At 50.5% G+C, this 20,273-nt stretch overlaps 1 protein-coding gene across 1 annotated transcript in view; it reads left to right on the top strand.

Annotated features, from left to right (window-relative positions):
* LOC141167194 (asialoglycoprotein receptor 1-like) overlaps positions 1 to 14,878 on the top strand; it is a 230,250-nt gene extending 215,372 nt beyond the window's left edge. Inside the window, exon 10 of the mRNA XM_073654628.1 lies at positions 12,362 to 14,878. Coding sequence (XP_073510729.1) covers positions 12,362 to 12,494 — 133 coding nt within the window. The 3' untranslated portion in view covers positions 12,495 to 14,878. The remainder of the gene's footprint in view (positions 1 to 12,361) is intronic.
* The last annotated feature ends 5,395 nt before the right edge of the window (positions 14,879 to 20,273 follow it).

The raw sequence follows: 20,273 nt of genomic DNA, 5'->3' as shown, positions 1-20,273 counted from the left end.
GGCAGTATTGTATCAGATCACAGTGAGCAGTGATGACCACAGGAGGCAGTATTGTATCAGATCACAGTGACCAGTGATGACCACAGGGAGCAGTATTGTATCAGATCACAGTGACCAGTGATGACCACAGGAGGCAGTATTGTATCAGATCACAGTGATCAGTGATGACCACAGGGGGCAGTATTGTATCAGATCACAGTGACCAGTGATGACCACAGGAGGCAGTATTGTATCAGATCACAGTGACCAGTGATGACCACAGGGGGCAGTATTGTATCAGATCACAATGACCAGTGATGACCACAGGGGGCAGTATTGTATCAGATCACAGTGACCAGTGATGACCACAGGAGGCAGTATTGTATCAGATCACAATGACCAGTGATGACGACAGGGGGCAGTATTGTATCAGATCACAGTGACCAGTGATGACCACAGGAGGCAGTATTGTATCAGATCACAATGACCAGTGATGACCACAGGGGGCAGTATTGTATCAGATCACAGTGATCAGTGATGACCACAGGAGGCAGTATTGTATCAGATCACAGTGATCAGTGATCATCACAGGAGGCAGTATTGTATCAGATCACAGTGACCAGTGATCACCACAGGGGGCAGTATTGTATCAGATCACAGTGACCAGTGATGACCGCAAGGGGCAGTATTGTATCAGATCACAGTGACCAGTGATGACCACAGGGGGCAGTATTGTATCAGATCACAGTGACCAGTGATCACCACAGGGGGCAGTATTGTATCAGATCACAGTGACCAGTGATGACCACAGGGGGCAGTATTGTATCAGATCACAGTGACCAGTGATGACCACAGGGGGCAGTATTGTATCAGATCACAGTGACCAGTGATGACCACAGGAGGCAGTATTGTATCAGATGACAGTGACCAGTGATGACCACAGGGAGCAGTATTGTATCAGATCACAGTGACCAGTGATGACCACAGGAGGCAGTATTGTATCAGATCACAGTGATCAGTGATGACCACAGGGGGCAGTATTGTATCAGATCACAGTGACCAGTGATGACCACAGGGGGCAGTATTGTATCAGATCACAGTGACCAGTGATCACCACAGGGGGCAGTATTGTATCAGATCACAGTGACCAGTGATGACCACAGGAGGCAGTATTGTATCAGATCACAGTGACCAGTGATGACCACAGGGGGCAGTATTGTATCAGATCACAGTGACCAGTGATGACCACAGGGGGCAGTATTGTATCAGATCACAGTGAGCAGTGATGACCACAGGGGGCAGTATTGTATCAGATCACAGCGACCAGTGATGACCACAGGGGGCAGTATTGTATCAGATCACAGTGATCAGTGATGACCACAGGGGGCAGTATTGTATCAGATCACAGTGACCAGTGATGACCACAGGGGGCAGTATTGTATCAGGTCACAGTGACCAGTGATGACCACAGGGGGCAGTATTGTATCAGATAACAGTGACCAGTGATGACCACAGGGGGCAGTATTGTATCAGATCACAGTGAGCAGTAATGACCACAGGGGGCAGTATTGTATGAGATCACAGTGACCAGTGATGACCACAGGGGGCAGTATTGTGTCAGATAACAGTGACCAGTGATCATCACAGGAGGCAGTATTGTATCAGATCACAGTGACCAGTGATGACCACAGGGGGCAGTATTGTATCAGATCACAGTGACCAGTGATGACCACAGGGGGCAGTATTGTATCAGATCACAGTGACCAGTGATGACCACAGGAGGCAGTATTGTATCAGATCACAGTGACCAGTGATGACCACAGAAGGCAGTATTGTATCAGATCACAGTGACCAGTGATGACCACAGGGGGCAGTATTGTATCAGATCACAGTGACCAGTGATGACCACAGGGGGCAGTATTGTATCAGATCACAGTGATCAGTGATGACCACAGGGGGCAGTATTGTATCAGATCACAGTGATCAGTGATGACCACAGGGGGCAGTATTGTATCAGATCACAGTGACCAGTGATGACCACAGGAGGCAGTATTGTATCAGATCACAGTGACCAGTGATGACCACAGGGGGCAGTATTGTATCAGGTCACAGTGACCAGTGATGACCACAGGAGGCAGTATTGTATCAGATCACAGTGACCAGTGATGACCACAGGGGGCAGTATTGTATCAGGTCACAGTGACCAGTGATGACCACAGGGGGCAGTATTGTATCAGATCACAGTGACCAGTGATGACCACAGGGGGCAGTATTGTATCAGATCACAGTGATCAGTGATGACCACAGGGGGCAGTATTGTATCAGATCACAGTGACCAGTGATGACCACAGGAGGCAGTATTGTGTCAGATCACAGTGACCAGTGATGACCACAGGGGGCAGTATTGTATCAGATCACAGTGACCAGTGATGACCACAGGAGGCAGTATTGTATCAGATCACAGTGACCAGTGATGACCACAGGAGGCAGTATTGTGTCAGATCACAGTGACCAGTGATGACCACAGGGGGCAGTATTGTATCAGATCACAGTGACCAGTGATGACCACAGGGGGCAGTATTGTATCAGATCACAGTGATCAGTGATGACCACAGGGGGCAGTATTGTATCAGATCACAGTGACCAGTGATGACCACAGGAGGCAGTATTGTATCAGATCACAGTGACCAGTGATGACCACAGGGGGCAGTATTGTATCAGGTCACAGTGACCAGTGATGACCACAGGGGGCAGTATTGTATCAGATCACAGTGACCAGTGATGACCACAGGGGGCAGTATTGTATCAGATCACAGTGACCAGTGATGACCACAGGGGGCAGTATTGTATCAGATCACAGCGACCACTGATGACCACAGGGGGCAGTATTGTATCAGATCACAGTGACCAGTGATGACCACAGAGGGCAGTATTGTATCAGATCACAGTGACCAGTGATGACCACAGGGGGCAGTATTGTATCAGATCACAGTGACCAGTGATGACCACAGGGGGCAGTATTGTATCAGATCACAGTGACCAGTGATGACCACAGGGGGCAGTATTGTATCAGATAACAGTGACCAGTGATGACCACAGGGGGCAGTATTGTATCAGATCACAGTGATCAGTGATGACCACAGGGGGCAGTATTGTATCAGATCACAGTGACCAGTGATGACCACAGGGGGCAGTATTGTATCAGATAACAGTGACCAGTGATGACCACAGGGGGCAGTATTGTATCAGATCACAGTGACCAGTGATGACCACAGGGGGCAGTATTGTATGAGATCACAGTGACCAGTGATGACCACAGGGGGCAGTATTGTGTCAGATAACAGTGACCAGTGATGACCACAGGGGGCAGTATTGTATCAGATCACAGTGACCAGTGATGACCACAGGGGGCAGTATTGTATCAAATCACAGTGACCAATGATGACCACAGGGGGCAGTATTGTATCAGGTCACAGTGACCAGTGATGACCACAGGGGGCAGTATTGTATGAGATCACAGTGACCAGTGATGACCACAGGGGGCAGTATTGTATGAGATCACAGTGACCAGTGATGACCACAGGGGGCAGTATTGTATGAGATCACAGTGACCAGTGATGACCACAGGGAGCAGTATTGTATCAGATCACAGTGACCAGTGATGACCACAGGGGGCAGTATTGTATCAGATCACAGTGACCAGTGATCACCACAGGGGGCAGTATTGTGTCAGATCACAGTGACCAGTGATGACCACAGGAGGCAGTATTGTATCAGATCACAGTGACCAGTGATGACCACAGGGGGCAGTATTGTATCAGATCACAGTGACCAGTGATGACCACAGGGGGCAGTATTGTATCAGATCACAGTGACCAGTGATGACCACAGGGGGCAGTATTGTATGAGATCACAGTGACCAGTGATGACCACAGGGAGCAGTATTGTATCAGATCACAGTGACCAGTGATGACCACAGGGGGCAGTATTGTATCAGATCACAGTGACCAGTGATGACCACAGGGGGCAGTATTGTATCAGATCACAGTGACCAGTGATGACCACAGGGGGCAGTATTGTATCAGATCACAGTGACCAGTGATCACCACAGAGGGCAGTATTGTGTCAGATCACAGTGACCAGTGATGACCACAGGAGGCAGTATTGTATCAGGTCACAGTGACCAGTGATGACCACAGGGGGCAGTATTGTATCAGATCACAGTGACCAGTGATGACCACAGGAGGCAGTATTGTATCAGATAAAAGTGACCAGTGATGACCACAGGGGGCAGTATTGTATCAGATCACAGTGACCAGTGATGACCACAGGGGGCAGTATTGTATCAGATCACAGTGACCAGTGATGACCACAGGGGGCAGTATTGTATCAGATCACAGTGACCAGTGATGACCACAGGGGGCAGTATTGTATCAGATCACAGTGACCAGTGATCACCACAGAGGGCAGTATTGTGTCAGATCACAGTGACCAGTGATGACCACAGGAGGCAGTATTGTATCAGATCACAGTGACCAGTGATGACCACAGGGAGCAGTATTGTATCAGATCACAGTGAGCAGTGATGACCACAGGGGGCAGTATTGTATGAGATCACAGTGACCAGTGATGACCACAGGGGGCAGTATTGTATCAGATCACAGTGAGCAGTGATGACCACAGGGGGCAGTATTGTATCAGATCACAGTGACCAGTGATGACCACAGGAGGCAGTATTGTATCAGATCATAGTGACCAGTGATCACCACAGGGGGCAGTATTGTATGAGATCACAGTGACCAGTGATGACCACAGGGGGCAGTATTGTATCAGATCACAGTGACCAGTGATGACCACAGGGGGCAGTATTGTATCAGATCACAGTGACCAGTCATCACCACAGGGGGCAGTATTGTATCAGATCACAGTGACCAGTGATGACCACAGGGGGCAGTATTGTATCAGATCACAGTGACCAGTGATGACCACAGGGGGCAGTATTGTATCAGATCACAGTGACCAGTGATGACCACAGGGGGCAGTATTGTATCAGATCACAGCGACCAGTGATGACCACAGGGGGCAGTATTGTATCAGATCACAGTGACCAGTGATGACCACAGGAGGCAGTATTGTATCAGATCACAGTGACCAGTGATGACCACAGGGGGCAGTATTGTATCAGATCACAATGACCAGTGATGGCCACAGGGGGCAGTATTGTATCAGATAACAGTGACCAGTGATGACCACAGGAGGCAGTATTGTATCAGATCACAGTGACCAGTGATGACCACAGGAGGCAGTATTGTATCAGATCACAGCGACCAGTGATGACCACAGGGGGCAGTATTGTATCAGATCACAGTGACCAGTGATGACCACAGGGAGCAGTATTGTATCAGATCACAGTGACCAGTGATGACCACAGGGAGCAGTATTGTATCAGATCACAGTGACCAGTGATGACCACAGGAGGCAGTATTGTATCAGATCACAGTGACCAGTGATGACCACAGGAGGCAGTATTGTATCAGATCACAGTGACCAGTGATGACCACAGGGAGCAGTATTGTATCAGATCACAGTGACCAGTGATTACCACAGGGGGCAGTATTGTATCAGATCACAGTGAGCAGTGATGACCACAGGAGGCAGTATTGTATCAGATCACAGTGACCAGTGATGACCACAGGGGGCAGTATTGTATCAGATCACAGTGACCAGTGATGACCACAGGGGGCAGTATTGTATCAGGTCACAGTGACCAGTGATGACCACAGGAGGCAGTATTGTATCAGATCACAGTGACCAGTGATGACCACAGGGGGCAGTATTGTATCAGATCACAGTGACCAGTGATGACCACAGGGGGCAGTATTGTATCAGATCACAGTGACCAGTGATGACCACAGGGGGCAGTATTGTATCAGATCACAGTGAGCAGTGATGACCACAGGGGGCAGTATTGTATGAGATCACAGTGACCAGTGATGACCACAGGGGGCAGTATTGTATCAGATCACAGTGACCAGTGATGACCACAGGGGGCAGTATTGTATCAGATCACAGTGACCAGTGATGACCACAGGGGGCAGTATTGTATCAGATCACAGAGACCAGTGATGACCACAGGGGGCAGTATTGTATCAGATCACAGCGACCAGTGATGACCACAGGGGGCAGTATTGTATCAGATCACAGTGACCAGTGATGACCACAGGGGGCAGTATTGTATCAGATCACAGTGACCAGTGATGACCACAGGGGGCAGTATTGTATCAGATCACAGTGACCAGTGATGACCACACGGGGCAGTATTGTATCAGATCACAGTGACCAGTGATGACCACAGGGGGCAGTATTGTATCAGATCACAGTGACCAGTGATGACCACAGGGGGCAGTATTGTATCAGATCACAGTGACCAGTGATGACCACAGGGGGCAGTATTGTATCAGGTCACAGTGACCAGTGATGACCACAGGGGGCAGTATTGTGTCAGATCACAGTGACCAGTGATGACCACAGGGAGCAGTATTGTATCAGATAACAGTGACCAGTGATGACCACAGGGAGCAGTATTGTATCAGATCACAGTGACCAGTGATGACCACAGGAGGCAGTATTGTATCAGATCACAGTGACCAGTGATGACCACAGGGGGCAGTATTGTATCAGATCATAGTGACCAGTGATGACCACAGGGGGCAGTATTGTATCAGATCACAGTGACCAGTGATGACCACAGGGGGCAGTATTGTATCAGATCACAGTGACCAGTGATCACCACAGGGGGCAGTATTGTATCAGATAACAGCGACCAGTGATGACCACAGGGGGCAGTATTGTATCAGATCACAGTGACCAGTGATGACCACAGGGAGCAGTATTGTATCAGATCACAGTGACCAGTGATCACCACAGGGGGCAGTATTGTATCAGATCACAGTGACCATTGATGACCACAGGGGGCAGTATTGTATCAGATAACAGTGACCAGTGATGGCCACAGGGGGCAGTATTGTATCAGATCACAGTGACCAGTGATGACCACAGGGGGCAGTATTGTATCAGATCACAGTGACCAGTGATTACCACAGGGGGCAGTATTGTATCAGATCACAGTGACCAGTGATGACCACAGGAGGCAGTATTGTATCAGATCACAGTGACCAGTGATGACCACAGGGGGCAGTATTGTATCAGATCACAGTGACCAGTGATGACCACAGGGGGCAGTATTGTATCAGATCACAGTGACCAGTGATGACCACAGGGGGCAGTATTGTATCAGATAACAGCGACCAGTGATGACCACAGGGGGCAGTATTGTATCAGATCACAGTGACCAGTGATGACCACAGGGAGCAGTATTGTATCAGATCACAGTGACCAGTGATCACCACAGGGGACAGTATTGTATCAGATCACAGTGACCAGTGATGACCACAGGGGGCAGTATTGGATCAGATCACAGTGACCAGTGATGACCACAGGGGGCAGTATTGGATCAGATCACAGTGACCAGTGATGACCACAGGGGGCAGTATTGTATCAGATCACAGTGACCAGTGATGACCACAGGGGGCAGTATTGTGTCAGATAACAGTGACCAGTGATGACCACAGGGGGCAGTATTGTATCAGATCACAGTGACCAGTGATGACCACAGGGAGCAGTATTGTATCAGATCACAGTGACCAGTGATGACCACAGGGGGCAGTATTGTATCAGATAACAGTGACCAGTGATGGCCACAGGGGGCAGTATTGTATCAGGTCACTGTGACCAGTGATGACCCCAGGAGGCAGTATTGTGTCAGATAACAGTGACCAGTGATGACCACAGGGGGCAGTATTGTATCAGATCACAGTGACCAGTGATGACCACAGGGGGCAGTATTGTATCAGATCACAGTGACCAGTGATGACCACAGGGGGCAGTATTGTATCAGATCACAGTGAGCAGTAATGACCACAGGGGGCAGTATTGTATCAGATCACAGTGACCAGTGATGACCACAGGGGGCAGTATTGTATCAGATCACAGTGACCAGTGATGACTACAGGGGGCAGTATTGTATCAGATCACAGTGACCAGTGATGACCACAGGGGGCAGTATTGTGTCAGATCACAGTGACCAGTGATGACCACAGGGGGCAGTATTGTATCAGATCACAGTGAGCAGTATTGACCACAGGGGGCAGTATTGTATCAGATCACAGCGACCAGTGATGACCACAGGAGGCAGTATTGTGTCAGATAACAGTGACCAGTGATGACCACAGGGGGCAGTATTGTATCAGATCACAGTGACCAGTGATGACCACAGGGGGCAGTATTGTATCAGATCACAGCGACCAGTGATGACCACAGGAGGCAGTATTGTGTCAGATAACAGTGACCAGTGATGACCACAGGGGGCAGTATTGTATCAGATAACAGTGACCAGTGATGACCACAGGGGGCAGTATTGTATCAGATCACAGTGACCAGTGATGACCACAGGGGGCAGTATTGTATCAGATCACAGTGAGCAGTGATGACCACAGGGGGCAATATTGTATGAGATCACAGTGACCAGTGATGACCACAGGGGGCAGTATTGTATCAGATCACAGTGACCAGTGATGACCACAGGGGGCAGTATTGTATCAGATCACAGAGACCAGTGATGACCACAGGGGGCAGTATTGTATCAGATCACAGCGACCAGTGATGACCACAGGGGGCAGTATTGTATCAGATCACAGTGACCAGTGATGACCACAGGGGGCAGTATTGTATCAGATCACAGTGACCAGTGATGACCACAGGGGGCAGTATTGTATCAGATCACAGTGACCAGTGATGACCACACGGGGCAGTATTGTATCAGATCACAGTGACCAGTGATGACCACAGGGGGCAGTATTGTATCAGATCACAGTGACCAGTGATGACCACAGGGGGCAGTATTGTATCAGGTCACAGTGACCAGTGATGACCACAGGGGACAGTATTGTGTCAGATCACAGTGACCAGTGATGACCACAGGGAGCAGTATTGTATCAGATAACAGTGACCAGTGATGACCACAGGGAGCAGTATTGTATCAGATCACAGTGACCAGTGATGACCACAGGAGGCAGTATTGTATCAGATCACAGTGACCAGTGATGACCACAGGGGGCAGTATTGTATCAGATCATAGTGACCAGTGATGACCACAGGGGGCAGTATTGTATCAGATCACAGTGACCAGTGATGACCACAGGGGGCAGTATTGTATCAGATCACAGTGACCAGTGATCACCACAGGGGGCAGTATTGTATCAGATAACAGCGACCAGTGATGACCACAGGGGGCAGTATTGTATCAGATCACAGTGACCAGTGATGACCACAGGGGGCAGTATTGTATCAGATCACAGTGACCATTGATGACCACAGGGGGCAGTATTGTATCAGATAACAGTGACCAGTGATGGCCACAGGGGGCAGTATTGTATCAGATCACAGTGACCAGTGATTACCACAGGGGGCAGTATTGTGTCAGATCACAGCGACCAGTGATGACCACAGGGGGCAGTATTGTATCAGATCACAGTGACCAGTGATGACCACAGGAGGCAGTATTGTATCAGATCACAGTGACCAGTGATGACCACAGGGGGCAGTATTGTATCAGATCACAGTGACCAGTGATGACCACAGGGGGCAGTATTGTATCAGATCACAGTGACCAGTGATGACCACAGGGGGCAGTATTGTATCAGATAACAGCGACCAGTGATGACCACAGGGGGCAGTATTGTATCAGATCACAGTGACCAGTGATGACCACAGGGGGCAGTATTGGATCAGATCACAGTGACCAGTGATGACCACAGGGGGCAGTATTGTATCAGATCACAGTGACCAGTGATGACCACAGGGGGCAGTATTGTGTCAGATAACAGTGACCAGTGATGACCACAGGGGGCAGTATTGTATCAGATCACAGTGACCAGTGATGACCACAGGGAGCAGTATTGTATCAGATCACAGTGACCAGTGATCACCACAGGGGGCAGTATTGTATCAGATCACAGTGACCAGTGATGACCACAGGGGGCAGTATTGGATCAGATCACAGTGACCAGTGATGACCACAGGGGGCAGTATTGGATCAGATCACAGTGACCAGTGATGACCACAGGGGGCAGTATTGTATCAGATCACAGTGACCAGTGATGACCACAGGGGGCAGTATTGTGTCAGATAACAGTGACCAGTGATGACCACAGGGGGCAGTATTGTATCAGATCACAGTGACCAGTGATGACCACAGGGAGCAGTATTGTATCAGATCACAGCGACCAGTGATCACCACAGGAGGCAGTATTGTATCAGATCACAGTGACCAGTGATGACCACAGGGAGCAGTATTGTATCAGATCACAGCGACCAGTGATCACCACAGGAGGCAGTATTGTATCAGATCACAGTGACCAGTGATGACCCCAGGAGGCAGTATTGTGTCAGATAACAGTGACCAGTGATGACCACAGGGGGCAGTATTGTATCAGATAACAGTGACCAGTGATGACCACAGGGGGCAGTATTGTATCAGATCACTGTGACCAGTGATGACCCCAGGAGGCAGTATTGTGTCAGATAACAGTGACCAGTGATGACCACAGGGGGCAGTATTGTATCAGATCACAGTGACCAGTGATGACCACAGGGGGCAGTATTGTATCAGATCACAGTGACCAGTGATGACCACAGGGGGCAGTATTGTATCAGATCACAGTGAGCAGTAATGACCACAGGGGGCAGTATTGTATCAGATAACAGTGACCAGTGATGACCACAGGGGGCAGTATTGTATCAGATCACAGTGACCAGTGATGACCACAGGGGGCAGTATTGTATCAGATCACAGTGACCAGTGATGACTACAGGGGGCAGTATTGTATCAGATCACAGTGACCAGTGATGACCACAGGGGGCAGTATTGTGTCAGATCACAGTGACCAGTGATGACCACAGGGGGCAGTATTGTATCAGATCACAGTGAGCAGTAATGACCACAGGGGGCAGTATTGTATCAGATCACAGCGACCAGTGATGACCACAGGAGGCAGTATTGTGTCAGATAACAGTGACCAGTGATGACCACAGGGGGCAGTATTGTATCAGATCACAGTGAGCAGTAATGACCACAGGGGGCAGTATTGTATCAGATAACAGTGACCAGTGATGACCACAGGGGGCAGTATTGTATCAGATCACAGTGACCAGTGATGACCACAGGGGGCAGTATTGTATCAGATCACAGTGAGCAGTAATGACCACAGGGGGCAGTATTGTATCAGATCACAGCGACCAGTGATGACCACAGGAGGCAGTATTGTATCAGATCACAATGACCAGTGATGACCACAGGGGGCAGTATTGTATCAGATCACAGTGACCAGTGATGACCACAGGGGGCAGTATTGTATCAGATCACAGTGACCAGTGATGACCACAGGGGGCAGTATTGTGTCAGATAACAGTGACCAGTGATGACCACAGGGGGCAGTATTGTATCAGATAACAGCGACCAGTGATGACCACAGGGGGCAGTATTGTATCAGATCACAGTGACCAGTGATGACCACAGGGGGCAGTATTGTATCAGATCACAGTGACCAGTGATGACCACAGGGGGCAGTATTGTATCAGATCACAGTGACCAGTGATGACCACAGGGGGCAGTATTGTGTCAGATCACAGTGACCAGTGATGACCACAGGAGGCAGTATTGTGTCAGATAACAGTGACCAGTGATGACCACAGGGGGCAGTATTGTATCAGATCACAGTGAGCAGTAATGACCACAGGGGGCAGTATTGTATCAGATAACAGTGACCAGTGATGACCACAGGGAGCAGTATTGTATCAGATCACAGTGACCAGTGATGACCACAGGGGGCAGTATTGTTTCAGATCACAGCGACCAGTGATGACCACAGGGGGCAGTATTGTATCAGATCACAGTGACCAGTGATGACCACAGGGGGCAGTATTGTATCAGATCACAGTGAGCAGTAATGACCACAGGGGGCAGTATTGTATCAGATCACAGCGACCAGTGATGACCACAGGGGGCAGTATTGTATCAGATCACAGTGACCAGTGATGACCACAGGGGGCAGTATTGTATCAGATCACAGTGACCAGTGATGACCACAGGGGGCAGTATTGTATCAGATCACAGTGACCAGTGATGACCACAGGAGGCAGTATTGTATCAGATCACAGTGACCAGTGATGACCACAGGAGGCAGTATTGTATCAGATCACAGTGACCAGTGATGACCACAGGGGGCAGTATTATGTTTCCTTACCCTGTGTTTCTGTGTTCCAGCTTCTGGGCTGACAATGAGCCGAGTTCCTATCATTATTATGCCGAGGACTGCGCTCATATGAACAGTGATGGCTTCTGGGACTCCAAACACTGCTCTTCTAACTTCCAGTACATATGTGAAAAGAAAATGTGATGTGGCAACATTTTGGCGCTGGACGCATCAATCACTATTTACCGGCCTCATCAATCAGTGGAGCAGCGTATACATGTGACCGGTCTCCATTGTTCTGCAGTTTCTCCTATTTGATGCTTTATTTTCCTGTTCGGATCACGCCGGCACTAACACTTATTGTGATATCTGATTATTATGAGTCATGTTTTATATGCACTTTGTATTCTGGAGAGACGGTGGGTCATCATCCCTGCCCGACATCATCCCTGCCCAACATCATCCCTGCCTGACATCATCCCTGCCCGACATCATCCCTGCCCGGGATCATCATCCCTGCCCGACATCATCCCTGCCCAACATCATCCCTGCCTGACATCATCCCTGCCCGACATCATCCCTGCCCGGGATCATCATCCCTGCCCGACATCATCCCTGCCCGACATCATCCCTGCCCGGGATCATCATCCCTGCCCGACATCATCCCTGCCCAGCATCATCCCTGCCCAACATCATCCCTGCCCGGTATCATCCCTGCCCAACATCATCCCTGCCCGGGATCATCATCCCTGCCCGACATCATCCCTGCCCGACATCATCCTTATTCTGCATCATCCCTGCCTGGCATCATCTCTGCCCGGCATCATCCCTGCCCGGCATCATCCCTATCCCACATCATCCCTGCCCGGCATCATCCTTATTCTGCATCATCCCTGACCGGCATCATCCCTGACTGGCATCATCCCTATCCCACATTATCTCTCACCAGCATCATCCTTGACCGGCATCATCCCTATCCCACGTCATCCCTATCCCACGTCATCCCTGCCCGGCGTCATCCCTGCCCGGCGTCATCCCTATCCAGCATCATCCCTGCCCGGCGTCATCCCTATCCCGCATCATCCCTATTCTGCATCATCCCTGACCGGCATCATCCTTATCCCGCATCATCCCTGCCGGGCATCATCCCTATCCCGCATCATCTCTATTCCGCGTCATCCCTGGCCGGCGTCATCCCTGGCCGGCATCATCCTTATCCCGCATCATCGCTATCCTGCATCATCCCTGCCCGGCATCATATTTATCCCGCATCATCCCTATTCTGCATCAACCCTGCCCGGCATCATATTTATCCCGCATCATCCCTGCACGGCATCATCCCTATCCCGCATCATCCCTATCCTGCATCATCCCTATCCTGCATCATCCCTATCCCGCATCATCCCTATCCCGCATCATCCCTATCCCGCATCATCCCTATCCCACATCATCCCTATTCCGCATTATCCCTGCCCGGCATCATCCCTATCCCGCATCATCCCTATCCCGCATCATCCCTATTCCGCATTATCCCTGCCCGGCATCATCCCTGCCTGGCATCATCCCTATCCCGCATCATCCCTATCCCGCATCATCCCTATCCCGCATCATCCCTGCCCGGCATCATCCCTGCCCGGCATCAGCCCTGCCCGGTATCATCCCTGCCGGGCATCATCCCTATCCCGCATCATCCCTGCCTGGCATCATCCCTGCCGGGCATCATCCCTATCCCGCATCATCTCTATTCCGCGTCATCCCTGGCCGGCGTCATCCCTGGCCGGCATCATCCTTATCCCGCATCATCCCTATCCCGCATCATCCCTGCCCGGCATCATCCCTGCCCGGCATCAGCCCTGCCCGGTATCATCCCTGCCGGGCATCATCCCTATCCCGCATCATCCCTGCCTGGCATCATCCCTATCCCGCATCATCCCTATCCCGCATCATCCCTATCCCGCATCATCCCTATCCCGCATCATCCCTGCCCGGCATCATCCCTATCCTGCATCATCCCTATCCCGCATCATCCCTGCCCGGCATCATCCCTATCCTGCATCATCCCTATCCTGCATCATCCCTGGCCGGCATCATCCCTATCCTGCATCATCCCTATCCCGCATCATCCCTGCCCGGCATCATCCCTGCCCAGCATCAGCCCTGCCCGGCATCATCCCTGCCGGGCATCATCCCTATCCCGCATCATCCCTGCCTGGCATCATCCCTGCCCGGCATCATCCCTATCCCGCATCATCCCTGCCCGGCATCATCCCTATCCCGCATCATCCCTGCACGGCATCATCCCTGCCCGGCATCATCCCTGCCCGGCATCATCCCTGACCCGCATCATCCCTATCCCGCATCATCCCTGCCCGGCATCATCCATGACCGGCATCATTTCTATTCTGCATCATCCCTATTCCACATCATTCCTATTCTGCATCAGCCCTGCCCGGCATCATCCCTGCCGGGCATCATGCCTATCCCGCATCATCCCTGCCCGGCATCATCCATGACCGGCATCATTCCTATTCTGCATCATCCCTGGCCGGCTTTATCCCTTATTTCCTGTATTAAACCTATAAATCCTTTTTGGGTGATGTTTATATGGCTCCCAGATGTTGTGTGTATCCTCGATCCTCAGGTCTTGTATGTCTTCTCCCAGATGCTGGACAATATAGGGCATCGTGTACCTGTAGAGGAGTTGTGGAACTTGTGGTGATCCAGCAGTGTAGACGCGGGGGGCCGCCAAATAACGCATGGAGGATGCGGGGACGCTGGTGCTTCACCTCTGGACCCGATCAGCTTTTTCTTACATTTGTTCTCTATTGGAGCCTTTACAACATGAACATCTGAGGTTAACGGGAAGCCGGACCGTGTCTGTGGTCAGATCATGACGTGGCATCTGTTGAGGTTCACTTTTTGGAACTAATATTTACATGGCGCCTGAATGAATGGCTCCTGACTAGTCAAACATAAACTCTTTGAGGAGTGACAGAATTACTTCCAGAACACCCCCATTAACTTACAGGGGATGGACTTGGGGCCCCAGGAACCTTCACATCTGGGAGGTTTATTTTAATAAAGGTGTAGCTAGGGATTCAGCTCAGGGTGGGGGGGTGAAACATCTGAGTGGCTACTAACCAGGTAACCGTGGTGCACCCTAGTATTGGGTATAAGGGAACCTCAGCAGATGATAATGCTGTTACTGAAAATAACTCACTATACAAAGACCACCACTGATATTACCATCACATGGTGACCATATAGTGGTAGAGCAGAAAGAGATACCAGCACAGTTATAGTGCCTTACAGCTGAGGTCTAGTGATGAGCGACACTCGATGCAGCATCAGGATGCTCCTGCAAGCTCTGTACTCCATCGGGTATCACAGGAGCTCGGGCGCCATGCATGTATAAGACTCGGTGACACGATGCTCGGCACACTATGGTCAGGAAGCAGGTCAGGGAGAGTTGTTATATGAGGGAGAGTGTAGTTTAGAGCAGGAATATAGGCAGGGTTTAATAATAATACTATTGCAGTACTTGTATACCACTGCTGCACCGTTAAAACAACAGTCCTCGTCACAGCAAAATATTTTCCTTACCGTAGTAAAACCATTGTTACCTGCATTGAGTGGAAGGATAGTTTATGCTTAGAGGCATCTAGGTAGGGTTTAATATTGCTATTGCAGTACTTATATACCACCGTTAAAACAACACTCCTTTTCAGGACAAAACATTATTTTTCCAATTAATATCATAAAGTTTTCAGGCATATATTAAATTTCTAATTTAAAAAGTGCAAGGTGTGTGGTAAGGGACAGGGAAGTGGACGTGCTGCTGATGGTGCACGCAGAGGCTGAGGCCGTGGGCCAGCTTAAACTGTTCCTGCCCTGGGAGCACAACATACATGCACATCCACGAGAACTAGCTTCCTGTCCCACTTTGCAAGGGGGCGCTGGATATGACTCTTGAAGCCAGTCTCTTTTCCAGCACCACCCTGTCTTCCACACTGTCCAGTCTCACTAGCCAAGAGTCTGGACCACATAATTCTCACCCTGATCCTACTTCCTCCCACCATGGCAAGTCCCAGGAGACAAGTGATCCCACCCTTGGAGACTCCAAGGAGCTCTTTAAAATTCCATTTATAGATTTTGGCCTCTCGCCAAGCATGTTTCAAGAGGGACATGAGCAACTCGTGTGTAGTGATGCCCAAATATTTGAGCAGCCACAGTCAGAATAAGAAAACGTCAGGGAACGGAAATTAGTGTCTCAAGAGGTAGATGATGATGAGACACAGTTACCAACAAGTGATGTTATGTCAACAAGTCAGGAGGACCAGGATGCGGAAGTGGAAGACTAGGCAGTGGACGATGAAGTTACTGACCCAACCCGGGAAGGTGCCATACAGAGGGAGGACAGCAGAGCAGAGGGGAAGCGATCTGCAGCACCGCAACAGGCAGGAAGAGGCAGTGGGGTGGCCCGAGGGAGAAGGGGTAACTGTTCCCCACAGTACCCACACGTGGCAAGTTCCCAGGCCAAGGGTTAGGTGTTCCCCAGTCTGGTGCTTTTTTTAAAGAAAGTGTAGACGATAAACAAATGGTCATTTGCAACCTGTGCCTTACCAAGCAGCAGGGGTCTGACTACCACCAGCATGCTCAGGCACATGTCATCATGCACCCGACTAGGTGGGCCAAACACCTGGGTCCACAATGTTGACCTGCAAGTGACACAACTGCTTCTTCCCCTGTGCTTGCCAATGCCCTATCCATGACACAGGTGCAAATGCCTCCCGCCCTGCACCTTTCATTGCACATTCGCAACCACCACCAGTAACCGCGTCCACTTCCTTGTCCCAGTGCAGCGTTCAGCAGTCCCTACCCCAGGCCTTAGAACGCATACACAAATACCCAGCCACCAACCCACAGACCCAAACACTAAATGGGCACATGTCCAGACTGGTGCCCTGGAAATGTTGCCATTTAGGGTTGAGGACCCTGAGGCTTTCCACAACCTCATGGTGGCCTCTATCTCTCGGTACCCAGTCCCCAGCCGCCATTATCTTTGTGGGTATGCCGTCCCTGTCTTTCACCAGCACCTGTCCCAAAACAACACCCGTGGCTTGACTAGTGCAGTTACTGGAAAGGTCCGTTTAACAACCACAATGGACAAGTGGTTATGGCTAGGGATGCTACATTTCCCTGACAGTACACTGGGTGAACCTCGTGGCAGCCGGGACCGAGTTGGACCCTGGGACAGCACACGTGCTGCGGATGCATAGAATTGCAGGATCTAGTTCCATCAGGGTTTCCCCCACCCACCTCCTACACCAGTTCCTGCAACCCCTCCTCCTCTTCATCCTCCATCTCCAAATTGTAATCCATATTAGTCGCAAGCTGGAAGCACTGCCTCGGTGAAGCGGCAACAGGCTCTGCTGAAGTTAATCTGCTTAGGTAACAAACCGCACACCGCGTCAGAGTGGCTGAAAGGTCTAACATACCAGACAGATCTGTGGCTCTCACCACTGAACCTACATCCAGGCATGGTCGTGTTTGACAATAGCAATAACCTGATGGCAGTTCTGTAGCTTGGCAACCTCCCGCACCTACTATGCCTGGCCAACGTGCTCAATTTAGTGAATCAGCAGTTTTTGAAAACTTACCCAGATTTCCCTGAGCTACTTATGAAGGTATGCCGCATGTGCGCCCATTTCTGCAAGTCACCTACAGCAGCTACTGGTCTGGGTCTGGCAGTGTTGCAGCATCGCTTGCAAATACCAGCTCACCAACTGGTGTGCAATGTCACTGTTATGCACACGCCCGGGCTGACTGGCATGTGCGAGATTAGTGATCCCACTGGACCATGAACCGGAGAGTGCCTGGAGGGGCGTAACTAAGTATTTACCCGATCCGACCAAGGTTGCACGACGGCATACGACGCCTGTGCACCAGGGAGGAACCGAGCAGAGGGACCAGGTGCGACTCCAGGTCAGACACCGGACACGGCTGTTGACCCACACCGGGGAATACAGAAACAGGCAGGTTAGAGCACCGGCTGGGTAGGGTCCAGTACAGACTAGGAGATGGGTTCAGAGCCGCAGATGCGGTAATCAAGCAGACAAGGCTGAGCAGAGCAAAACCGCAAGTGCGGTGGACAGGGCTGAGCAGAGCGAAACCGCAAGTGCGGTGGACAGGGCTGAGCAGAGCGAAACCGCAAGTGCGGTGGACAGGGCTGAGCAGAGAGAAACCGCAAGTACGGTGGACAGGGCTGAGCAGAGCGAAACCGCAAGTGCGGTGGACAGGGCTGAGCAGAGCGAAACCGCAGATGCGGTGGACAAGGCTGAGCAGAGCGAAACCGCAGATGCGGTGGACAAGGCTGAGCTTAGCGAAACCGCAGGCGCGGTGGACAAGGCTGAGCAGAGCGAAACCGCAAGTGCGGTGAACAAAGCAGAGCAGAGCGGGCAGAAACCGCCAGAGCAGTAAGTAAGGCAGAACAGAGATAAACCGCCAAAGCGGTGAGCAAAGGCAGAGCAGAGGGGAAAGGGCTCTGTTCACACGGATCAGACTGGAAGGAAAAGGCAGAACCAGATACACACAAGGTACTTGCAAGGAAGTAGCGAGTGGACTCCAAACTCACAAACAGAAGTACAGCGACAACGAGTAGGAGTTAGGTGCAAGTTCAGACTCTGCAGAAAAAGAGAGGAAACGGACAAAGAGACAAAACAGGTAACAGGTTAGGAGACAGTTCAGACAGGAACTGTACTGCAACGAAATACAGGAACGAGCCTAGGTATAGCCAAGTGCTGGTTCAGAATCTGCAGAAAAAGAGAGGAAACGGACAAAGAGACAAAACAGGTAACAGGTTAGGAGACAGTTCAGACAGGAACTGTACTGCAACGAAATACAAGAACGAGCCTAGGTATAGCCAAGTGCTGGTTCAGACACTGCAGAAAAAGGGAGGAAACGGACATAGGGACAAAACAGGTAACAGGTAACAGGTTAGAAGACAGTTTAGACAGGAACTGCACTGCAACGAAATACAAGAACGAGCCTAGGTATAGCCAAGAGCTGGTTCAGACACTGCAGCAAAAGGGAGGAAACGGACATAGAGACAAAACAAGTAACAGGTTAGGAGACAGTTCAGATAGGAACTGTTACTGCAGCGAAATACAGGAACGAGCCTGGGTATACGGCCCCAAGAGGCAGAAACGAACAGGCTAGGAGCGTGTTCAGACAGGCCTGGAAATACAGCCTCCAGGAAGGCAGACAGGCAAGAAAAACAGAACAGGACCTGGCACATTCAGAGTCAAGGAGCACACTGAATGTTAAAGTTGCTCAGGCATCAGCTTCCAGGTGAAGCTGGTTTAAATGTCCAGTGACTGACAGCAATAGGCTGAGGACGCATTAGGTGTGTGCCCACAGCAGCTACAAGAAACAGGAAGTGACCAGGCTGCCGCCCTAAGCAGTCAGAACAGAGACAAACAGACAGCATGGAAAGAAGCCAGGCTAGCAGACTGGACTGATGATCAAGTTTGCGATCTTGCATAGTGAGAGATGGTGCACCATGCAAGCCCACCACCAGGTATGTTACAGTCACCAAGCGCTGGCACTCCACATTACATATGTTGGCAAGTGTAAGGGTTTCACAGCAACAGGGGCGACACCAGGAAGACCACACAATATCTCACCGTTGCCGTCACTCTGTCAGGATTTCGTCAGGGATTCGCGAGCACACGATCCCAACTACTCACTATGTAGCTATTGGCAAGCGAGAAGAAAGCATATGGCATCACACCTTTGGATTCCAACGCATGGAATATGTGTATAAGCCCCAGTACGGTTACTGCCAGCTCCACATTCTGGTAGCGTATATGGCTTTGGGGGAGGGAACGATTACAGAGCAAAAGAAACAGAACTATTACATTTTATATTTATTCCAAAAGGGAGGCAGTGTTTATGAAAAATATACAAGATTTTACAAATGGA

This window comes from Phyllobates terribilis, unplaced genomic scaffold (assembly GCF_046119375.1).
Source record: "Phyllobates terribilis strain yellow unplaced genomic scaffold, ASM4611937v1 Scaffold_11__3_contigs__length_659146591, whole genome shotgun sequence".
NCBI lineage: Eukaryota > Metazoa > Chordata > Amphibia > Anura > Dendrobatidae > Phyllobates > Phyllobates terribilis.
The sequence above is the reverse complement of the archived record's forward strand: the minus strand, read 5'-3'. Positions and strand labels throughout refer to the sequence as shown.